At 45.8% G+C, this 10882-nt stretch overlaps 1 protein-coding gene across 1 annotated transcript in view; it reads right to left on the minus strand.

The window, feature by feature from the left end:
• Window positions 1-217: 217 nt before the first annotated feature.
• adarb2 (adenosine deaminase RNA specific B2 (inactive)) overlaps window positions 218-10882 on the minus strand; it is a gene marked incomplete at both ends in the record, with an annotated part of 311120 nt that continues 300455 nt past the window's right edge. The window contains 2 exons of the mRNA XM_083632113.1: window positions 218-397; window positions 2356-2537. Of these exons, the coding sequence (XP_083488239.1) occupies window positions 218-397; window positions 2356-2537 (362 nt within the window). The remainder of the gene's footprint in view (window positions 398-2355; window positions 2538-10882) is intronic.

A 10882-nucleotide genomic window follows, 5' to 3' on the forward strand; every position in this document is an offset into this window, starting at 1 on the left:
TGCGGGCGGGTGTGTAACTGTGTGACTGTGAAGCAGGGCGAGATGCTGCGTCCACTTTCCCTGGTTAAATAAAGGTAAAAAAAAAACAGATATGCACACACACATACGCAAATACTCATACACACACACACACACACACACACACACACACACACACGCGTGCGCACTCACTCTCTCTCTCTCACACATACACACACACACACACACATGCCCCTGCTCAGTCTGACAGCAGGAAGAGCTCCTGCTCGGGCGGTTTCTTCACCCAGGTCCCGAGGCCTGTTTCCTGCAGCGCTCTGATCCACTGCTGCTTCACCGCCTGGTACGGCCGCGCCGCCATCTTGGCTTCGCAGTACATGAGCTGCCGGTCTGCTGAGCTGCACGCAAGCCACACCCCCAACTGGAGAGAGAGAGAGAGAGAGAGAGAGAGAGAGAGAGGTTTAAGAACAACACAGACGAGACGCGAAGATACGGTGAGAAAACAAAGCCGGGCGGAGAGAGGGTACAGAAAAAGCAGAAGATCGAGCAAAACAAACAAAACAAATGAGCCGGCACAAACGCATTTTGGGGGCGGGGGGAGTGCATGGGGTCGGGGGGGGGGACTTCAACAGCTGTGTAATCTCCCCATTTAAATTTCACAAGCAATTGAACATTCTCTGTGCTTTTTGTGCATTCCTATTGTCGCGAGGGGGGCAGAAAAAAAAGCAGAAGATAGGCGGAGAGACGAGCGGGGAGAGAGAGAGAGAGCAAAAGTTTATTTTGGAGATTAGTGCGACTGCTGTTGCGTGGCCCTTATATGGGGCGCGCGGGGAGCATTTAGGGCAGGGGCCTCCTCGAGTGCTTCTCCAAAATAATTATGCTTTCATAGTCATTATGCTTTAACGGCCGCCATTTGGCGACGCAGGCAGTGTGTGTTACAGGCAGTGTGTGTTACAGGCAGTGTGTGTTACAGGCAGTGTGTGTTACATCAAGTTTCAGAATGGAAATGAAGATGCGGCAGGTCGGCGTGCCGCCGTTAAAGAACGGAGCCGGCAGCTGCTGCCAGCCTGACGGATTGATCTGTGGATGGATGAGTAGCATACTGACTGCATACTGTTCTTTACAATCCCTGAGCCAAGAGACTGTTATTAACACATAGACCTGTACTTACACTGGATATACACTAGGTCCAATCACTGTTGTGTTCTACCAATCAACAGTAGATGGAACTCAATCTTGCAAAGCGGTTAAAAAGAGGCAGGCACTTTCAAAAAAATACTTGGCAGGTGATTGGACCAACCATCTCATCTGTGTATCACCCTCTATCACAGGCTAACTTCAACCACTTAGGACCGCTTCCTTCTTCCTGATTGGTCCACGCCACTGGTGGAGTCAAGTCAAAGGCATCTGGGAGCATAGCGAGATGGATTTCTCGCATGATCGTGATGTCATTCTCACAAGTCCAGCTGCCTCGCAAGGTTAGCAGAAATCCTGAATTAATTTAATTGTAATTACGGGGCGTCTGGGTAGTGTAGTGGTAGATTCCTCGCCTACCAACACGAGGGTCGCAGGTTCGCGCCCCCGCGTTACCTCCAGCTTAGTCGGGCGTCCATACAGGCACGATTGGCTGTAGCTGTGGGTGGGAAGCCGGATTGATGGTGTGTGTCCTGGTCGCTGCACTAGCGCCTCCTCTGGTCGGTCAGGGCGCCTGGTCGGGACGGAAGGGAACTGGTGGGATCCTCCCACGTGCTACACCCTGCCTGTGATGCTCCCCGCTGTCAGGTGAAAAGAAGCAGCTGGCAACTGCGCATGTGTCGGAGGGACCGAGGCAGCAGGGGAAAATTGGCCAAGTACAATTGGAGAGAAAATCAGAAATAAATAAATAAATAAAAAACAATAAATAAATAGTAATTATTACAAGTGACATAGATAAGTAGCAGTATGAGCAGTAACTGTTATGAGGCCAAAAGTATGCATGGAATGCAACTCAGCCAATCGGAACCGAGGACCAAGACTATTCCTTTCATAAATGGTAAATGGACTGCATTTATATAGCGCTTTTATCCAAAGTGCTTTACAATGTGCCTACATTCACACATTCACACACCGAAGGCGGCAAGCTGCCACGCAGGGTGCTGGCACAGCCATCGGGAGCAATTAGGGGTTCAGTGTCTTGCCCAAGGACACTTCGACATGCAGACTGGAAGAACCGGGGATCGAACCACCGACCTTCTGATGAGTGGACGATCCGCTCTACCTCCTGAGCCCCAGCCGCCCCATAAAGCAGATCCTCTGTCTTCCTCACACTTCCCCATTGATAAATACAGTCCAGCCCACTCCGGTGTACATCTACCTTTGCGTATGGATATGTGCCCTCACCTTGCGATAGATCTTGCTCCAGCGGGTGAACAGGGCGTGCTTGCAGAGCCGCGAGGGCGTTCCCAAATCGCGCCGCCGTCCCGTGGCCGTGTTCACCACCTCCAGCTGGCTGTCGCCCAGCGTCCAGTTGACACTCACGCACGGAGCCTTCCCCGGCTGCTGGTACTCCGCACTGCTCAGGCCTGCAGGAGAATCACAATCAGAATGATTTTATTCGGATTTTATTCATTCTCATAGTATGTTTGCACATACGAGGAAATTGACTGAGGGAGAGGAGGGAGAGGGGACGAGGGAGAAGAGAGGGCGTTTTTATATCTTTTTGTACTAATGAGATGATAATATTTGGAGCAGAGTGAGTAAGATTGACTACGTTGACATGGACTGCAATAATCTGACTATTGACTTTAATCTAAAACAAATAATATTTAAATTCTGAGTCTGATTAATGAGTGAAGATGCACACCCACATGTCGTCCTACGTCCGAGTTTTCCTCCTGAATTTAACCGGAAAGCCTTTCTGTCATGTTTCTACTGTGTTAGGGACAAGATGTTGGGACTTCTTTTTACCGGTGACAGTCATGTTTTCTTCTTTTCAAATGTTATGCAACACTCGCTGGAGGCTAGAGCATGTGTCGTCAGGCACTGCTATACGTGACGCAAAATGCTGGGAAAACTCCGATAGGACATCATAGTGCGATTAAAGTGTATACATGTCTACAATGCACTCCAATAATGTGACTAAGATCAGAATACTCCACGTCAATTCGACAATTGGTTAAAGTTGAGCTGAACCCAAAAATGACTTTTCTTTTCTTTTAGTTCAAATACCTGGGTATGCAGTGCACCTATTTAATAATGTATGCAAAAAAAAATCACAAAAATCTAATTTCTTTAGTTTTTCACACTTTTTCACATCAAAAGTTCATTTTTCAAGATTTCATTGATAACAGTAATCTACAGTTTGCTGACGTCACCTAGTACTATCAAATTTCTACCCCATTTCAACCAATCATATCACGACATGGCAGCTGTCAATCAAATCTTCATTTCAGGATAATTTTCCCTTCCAAAAGAAAGAGAAAATGGCGCCTAGTGCCTGTCCTCTGGCAGAATTCCTATCCCATAAACTAACTACTAACTTGGCCAATTGTATGAAACATGAACAAAAAACAAAAACGGTAATGTCTAAAGGTCCTTACACATCAAGAGCGATGTGAATATACGGCACGAAATTGCGATGCGAGTTTTGACCCACCTGTCAATCACAGCCACAGATGTGTACACGTCGAAAGCGAATTTCTGAAAAATCGACCGCGGTTCGAAAAATAAGCGCTGCAATAACGCTCAGCGAAACTTCGCCGTTGGTATGCACGGTTGCATTGACTGATATAGGTTCGGAAAATATTATTGACATGCGAATTAATCGCACGAAAAAAACGCTCCCGATGTGTAAGGACCTTAAGAATGCAAAGAAATGTAACTGGCTCGTTAAAACGCGCATTCCAGGAATATCGTATTTACAGCAATAGCGATAAAGGCGCACGCCTGAGAGCTTGGTTGTCAGGGGTTGCACCTCGGAGATTCCAGGCCGACGGGCTGCACTCTCCGCTCGGCAACACGAAGGCAGCTGGCTGCCTGCGGCTCGCTGAGCTCCACTCAGCCACTAACCTCGCGTCAGCAGGGCTCTTCCCGAGGAGAGCGCCACAACACACTGAATCCCACTCGATTTGGAGGCGGAACACGCCAGGATTGGCCAAAGCACAATCCAGTCCCCAGAATTGTCAAATAAAATCATCAACATTACTATGACCCGCCTCTCACCCTGTGATCTCAGACAAGTTATGTTTTCAGTCTGAAACGGACTGCGACGCACGGGTTCAGTTCGACTTTAAGTACTCCGACTATGACCTTATTTTGGTTAAGGTAATCATAAAATGCTCTTTTATAGCAGTGTCTTATTCAGAGTATTGTCTTAATCTAGTTAATATTGGAATATTGCAGTCCATGTAAACATAGTCACTGTAATACAGTAAGATGAACTGCAAAAAAGAATCATGTGAATGTCTCCAGTCTGTACTGTACTGTACTGTGAGATGTCCTTCGATAAAACACACAAATATCTGAGCGGAAATAAAGCAACTGTGTGTTTTCCCCTTCAAACCTGCGTTTGCTTGTTTTCGTTTAACCTTCCTTCCACCCTTCCCTAGCACTCTCCCCAGGGCGAGCGACAGACGTAAAGTTTTGCAGCGCTGCAAAAAGCCAAGTCAACCTGGGCCTAAAAGTGCACGGCTGTTTATATGAAGCTTTGATTTACCCTCAGAGAGAGAGAGAGAGAGAGAGAGAGGGAGAGAGAGAGAGAGGGGAGAGAGAGAGAGGGAGAGAGAGAGAGAGAGAGAGAGAGAGGGAGAGAGAGAGAGAGAGAGAGAGAGAGAGAGAGAGGGAGCAGGGGAGGGAGGGCTGTCGAGCACGTGAGCGGTGTGTTGCTGCCATCGTGTGCGTTTGTGACCGTCTGCTCTCGCACGCCTGAAGCTAATAGTGTTAGTGTTGCCGCTTGCCGGCCATGTACACTGTAAAGAAATCTGTCCAGACTAGGGATGTTCATTTTGAAAAAGTTCCATAATCGAAAATCGGGGAAAATTAACGATCAATTATCGATTATCGATCATATTAATAATAATATTTTTTTAATATTTTTAAAATACGAAAGACAACGTGTTCTCCTCAATTAACTCTTTATTTCAATGTGTCTCTCCTCTCCAACACTCTGCTGTCCCCGGCGCATGCCGGTGTGAATTCCCCATGTTTAAAACAGTTTTGTTGGCACAAAGGCCCGTGCCCAGCCAGAAAACTAGAGACTATATGAAGCTCCACCTCACGTTAGTCGGCTGTGCAATGGAGTGGGGCGAGGAGGAGCGAATTCCACCCAAACCCAGTCCGCAAAAAAAAACAAAAATAATAATAATAATAATAACAAAATCGATAAGAGTTCCACATGATCAATTCCATTCCTTAACGATCAATTATCGATTTTCGATAACTGATGAACATCCCTAGTCCAGACACACACACAAAATGAAATGCTCCCCTTACATTGGACTCTCTATTGGTCTCCCTTTCCCACCTTCCCTCCCTTTGTCTCTCAGCACTCGCCTCCCACCGCAGAGACCCGGGTTCAACTTCCGACTTGGTCAGACGTTCCTACAGACACAATTGGCCGTGTCTGCGGGTGGGAAACTGGTGCGGTGTGAGTCCTGGTCACTGCACTAGCGCTTCGTCTGGGCGGTCGGTCTAACCAATCGTTTTGTTGTGTTTAAATAGCTGTTTTGAAGCCTTGTTCCGATAAAAAAGGATATTTAATAATAAACATTTATAATACTATTAATTCATATCTATGATAATAATTATATAATTATAATATATAAATATAATAATATTAATTTATACATTAATAAGTTCCCAGAAATGCTCCAAAAATGTTGTTATTCACACGTGAACGCTACTGCGGCCCTTTACAATGTGTTCTGGGGCGGAACCCCCTGCGGATCTGATGAAAAAATGAACAGCAGAAAGTAAATGCATTATTTCATAGTTCAATAAAATCGCCAACAAAAAGGACCAAAATGCCCCTAAAAATCAATGGAGCAAAAGTCCCCCTTTACCCTAGCTGACAGAGCGCTCTCCCCACACGACCCTGTCAACATGGTTCAGTTCATCCTCATGGATCACATGACGCTGCTGAGGCACAAAGGAAGAGATCAGGTTCAAGTCCTTGAGCCAAGACACTTGTTGCTGCACTGTTGCTCCATCCTCTAGTAGAGAGATTTTATTGGGTGACAATCATACTACGCAGTGCTGTAGAATCATACTACGCAGTGCTGTAGAATCATACTACGCAGTGCTGTAGAATCATACTACGCAGTGCTGTAGAATCATACTACGCAGTGCTGTAGAATCATACTACGCAGTGCTGTAGAATCATACTACGCAGTGCTGTAGAATCATACTACGCAGTGCTGTAGAATCATACTACGCAGTGCTGTAGAATCATACTACGCAGTGCTGTAGAAACACAATCATACTACGCAGTGCTGTAGAATCATACTACGCAGTGCTGTAGAATCATACTACGCAGTGCTGTAGAAACACAATCATACTACGCAGTGCTGTAGAAACACAATCATACTACGCAGTGCTGTAGAATCATACTACGCAGTGCTGTAGAATCATACTACGCAGTGCTGTAGAATCATACTACGCAGTGCTGTAGAAACACAATCATACTACGCAGTGCTGTAGAAACACAATCATACTACGCAGTGCTGTAGAATCATACTACGCAGTGCTGTAGAAACACAATCATACTACGCAGTGCTGTAGAAACACAATCATACTACGCAGTGCTGTAGAAACACAATCATACTACGCAGTGCTGTAGAAACACAATCATACTACGCAGTGCTGTAGAAACACCGGCTGACATCATACTACGCAGTGCTGTAGAAACACCGGCTGACGTATGTGTCATACAGTACATCACGCCAGGCACATGCAGCACCGAGTCTAGCAAAATGTGAAAATAAAAGCAGGTTGAAAAGCGATTCAGAACATTACTCTCTATTATCCTCTAAACCTGTCAAGTCAACCTGTCTTTGGAAAGAGAATCAGTCTCTCTGATTTCACCTTGACTTTAACCCAGCTATTTATTATATCATCCGACGGTGAAGAAGGCATCTTCATAGAGATCACCTGACGGATTATCGAAGACGCGTGAACAACAGTCGCCCTTGATCTCACCGTCTGACAGACAGCTTGTTACAGGACAATGTGTGATGTACAATACCATAATACATGCCTGACAGCTTGTTACAGGACAATGTGTGATGTACAATACCATAACACATGCCTGACAGCTTGTTACAGGACAATGTGTGATGTACAATACCATAATACATGCCTGCGGATCATCTCCCCCCCCTTTGCCACACTCATTTTCCCATCCTCACTCTTCCGTTCACTAATCTCAATTCCTCTTTTCTGTAGCTCCTTGGAGCCGGAATGAATTGCCTGCCACAATAACAATCCTCCAAGTCTCTTATTACCCATCCCTTCTCTCTTGTGCAGACGCACCTCTTTGAACAAAAGCCCCCCCCCCATCCATCCTGCCTTGCCTTTCTCTGGCTCATTCATGGCTCATTTGAGCCCTTCAATGGACTTGACTCCTCTGTTTCTGTAATAGCCAATTTGATTTTTTCCCCTCATTGTAGCCTTGATCAATTTCTATTCTGGCCAGTGTTTGGCAGATATGAAAGAGGGCCAATCAGAGGCTTTAGTTATGGGATTCATAAATGTACAGTGCTCATATAGACGTCTACGGCTGCTATAGAGTCATGCTATAGCACAGTCTGTGTGTTTATGTAGAAATGGCTCCTCCTGGATCATCACTGTTTACAATCCCTAGACTGGTTGGAAAACACTTTACAGCCTTATAAGGCCAAAGCACATTCAAATTCAAACCCAAAAGCATCTGACGCGTCTTTTTCAAAACACCGATTGATCGCTCTGTAATGATTTTCATGTTAATAAAAAGATGATCTAGTGATGGAAAGTATTGCTATCTTGGCCATTGCTTTAGCTTTGCTGCCTCACCGTATGTGCCTCAGCTGTAGACTCAGCCCTCAGTCTTAATCCGTTTCACTCCTGTAAGACTGAGAATATTACTATTTAAATCTTTGCATAACGTTAGGTGGCGCTGTTGGAAGCCTTGCATCGGAGAACCAATCATGAGTGTTGTGGGCGGGCCTGCTTTCTGGGGGCAGTGACGCTCATGCAGAACCAGTGTGTCTCGCAAAACATCGCCGCGTTTGCGGAGAAACATATTAATCACTTAGAAACAAACATAACCTGTTAATAGGACGTGTTTCATCCGGCCCCGGCGGCTAGAGGTCTTTTCCCCAGCGATAAGCCAGACTCCCGAGGCTAACGTTACAGAGCCTGCTGATGACTCACAGTAGCAAGCGGACCACTTCCGGGTAGGAAACATTATTGTAAAATAAACAACAGCTATAAATTTTGTTTGGAGCATATCAGCTTCATGCTCTGTGTTAGGACTATGATAAATGGCATTGCCGCTACCAAATAAAATTCTAATAACAAATGTAGGCGTGTCTGCTGCCGGCCGTTCTCGCCGGGCTCGGACAGACAGTTTCTGACAGTGAAATTCCCAGACGTTAGGTGGCGCAGCTCACCAAACGTCTGGGAGCCGAGACTACCTCAGCTGTAATAAAGTAGTGCTAAATAAGTAGTGAAAGTTGTCAGGTCATGGACAAACTGAAAATGAAATATGTCATGGACTTTGTCAGTTCCCACAATTTTACAGCAAAAAAAAAATACATAAAACTTGCATCACAATTTTTTGAGAAAAGCTGCTGCAAAAACATCATATTTGATCGCAACAATCACAAAAACACTCCTGGAGGGACTGACAAGCTTTGAAGGCTTTTGGGTTTTGCTTTTTGGTGTCCCTAACAAGTGACAAGACTTTGGTCAGAATCAATATAGAATCGGTATGATGAAAGTTAGGCTCATTGACCAATAGTGGAGGACTGTGGTTGTATTGGGAATGTCCATGTTTTCCATGTTTTGTTTGTTTGTTTGTTTTTTTCAATTTTTTTATAGAACAATATAGAACAATATACAAGACAAACAGGTTCAGACACAGGAAATGAAAAACAAAAAACAAACAAACAGACATACATGTGCTACCAGCCGCACAAAGTGTCCATGTGTTTACAAGAGATAAGATCCGTCGCCCCTAGCCTCAGTCACTTATCATTCTTGACCTCATCAAAGTAGGCCAAAAACAGGTCCCAGGTAGTAGAGAACCTCTTAAAGGAACACTCCGCCCATTTTCAACCAGCTTTGTATCATTAGAACATCAGTAGTATATCAGAAAACTGTAAACTGTTTTGAAGTCTGTCATTTAATTTGACAGTTATTGAGTGTTAAAGTGTGGACCAGTGACATCACTGGTCCACACTAACTCAAATTAATAACTCATTAACTCAAATCAACTCTCAATAACTGTCAAACTAGATGAATGATGAATAGTTTGACAGTTATTGAGAGTTGATTTGAGTTAATGATAAGTGAGTTGGTTCTCAGGGACCTGAGTCTCTCCATCTGTACAACAGAGATCATGTCCATCAGCCACACCTGAAAAGAAGGTGAAGAGGAGGACTTCCATTCCTTTAAAATTTGTTTTTTGGTGACGGTTGTCCCCAGTGTCAGAGACTGTTGCACAGCTATAGGGAAGTTCAGTGAGGACTCCGAGCAGCCGAAGATGGCGAGTTCTGCCTCCGTCTGTAGGGTTATTTTGTAGGCCTTAGAGTCATGTTTGTCATGTTTAAATAACGATTAATATGTGACTGCCCACAACTGGTGAGAGCAAGACAGCTGAAGGTGTGGGAATCACCATGAACATCTCCCACAGCTGAAGGTGTGGGAATCACCATGAACATTTCCCGCATCTGCTTGTGCCGTTCCTGCTGCTATGGAAGTGACCGGCGGGCCAAAGTCAAGTCGCTCCATCCATGTGTTTGGCCCTTGGTGTCCCAGGTGGAGCTGCGTTGGCAGTGAGCGATAAGAGAGAGGGCCCCCGCGCTCCCCCACCAACTAGGGCTTCCTCTATTCGCACTTTGAAATAAAATAACCCCCCGAACAAGAGGCCGGACGCACAATAGCCGGGGATCTCATCAGAGCCAATGAAAGGGCCGGGGAGGAGACGAGAGGAGAGGCGGGTGTGGGGATATGCACGCAGACGTTTCTCTTCTCTCTCTCCATCTCTCTCTCTCTCCTTCCTAGCTCCCTTCACACTGAATGGCTGTCCGATAAGAGCTGTGATTACATTGATTTGGTGTAGGGCCATCTTCACTGTCTGCCCATCTCCTCCCTTCTCCTCCCCTTCCTTAGCCTTTCCCGCCTTCCATAGACTGTACCAAAGCACGGCAGTCATTATGAGGCAAGTGGGAAGGGAGGGCCAGAGCGTTTGTGGCAGATGTGGGAGGGAGGCCACCTCTGTTTAGAGGCTAGAGGATGTCTGCTGGTAAAGGTCATGCCTATACTGTTTGTCAACACGGATAACCCACAACGCAGAGTAATAGTTCAGAGGACAGTCCTGCAGCATCTATCAGTGTGCTTTTCTCTGGGGGAAAACATTCACTTTGCAGCCCAGGGAAAGATTGTATTTGTCACGAATGTCTCTACAGTCATGACACACTTAATGGCTCATTTCCACCACATTTTACTGCCCTGCACAGCTCGTCACCAGTCGGCTCTACTCGTTTCGGCCCGATGGATGTTCTGCTTCGACCGCCAATCATCTGCCCCCGCCCACCCCCGCCCACAGCTGGTCGTCATAGCGACCGCATATCTGTCCTCCGCCTGCTATAGCCGAAGTAGGCTATAACATAACGTTACAATTAAATCCATCCACATAACTTTTAAACTGTTTATGAAATACTGGTGCCTC

This window comes from Poromitra crassiceps (genome assembly GCF_964638095.1).
Source record: "Poromitra crassiceps genome assembly, chromosome: 2".
Lineage (NCBI taxonomy): Eukaryota > Metazoa > Chordata > Actinopteri > Beryciformes > Melamphaidae > Poromitra > Poromitra crassiceps.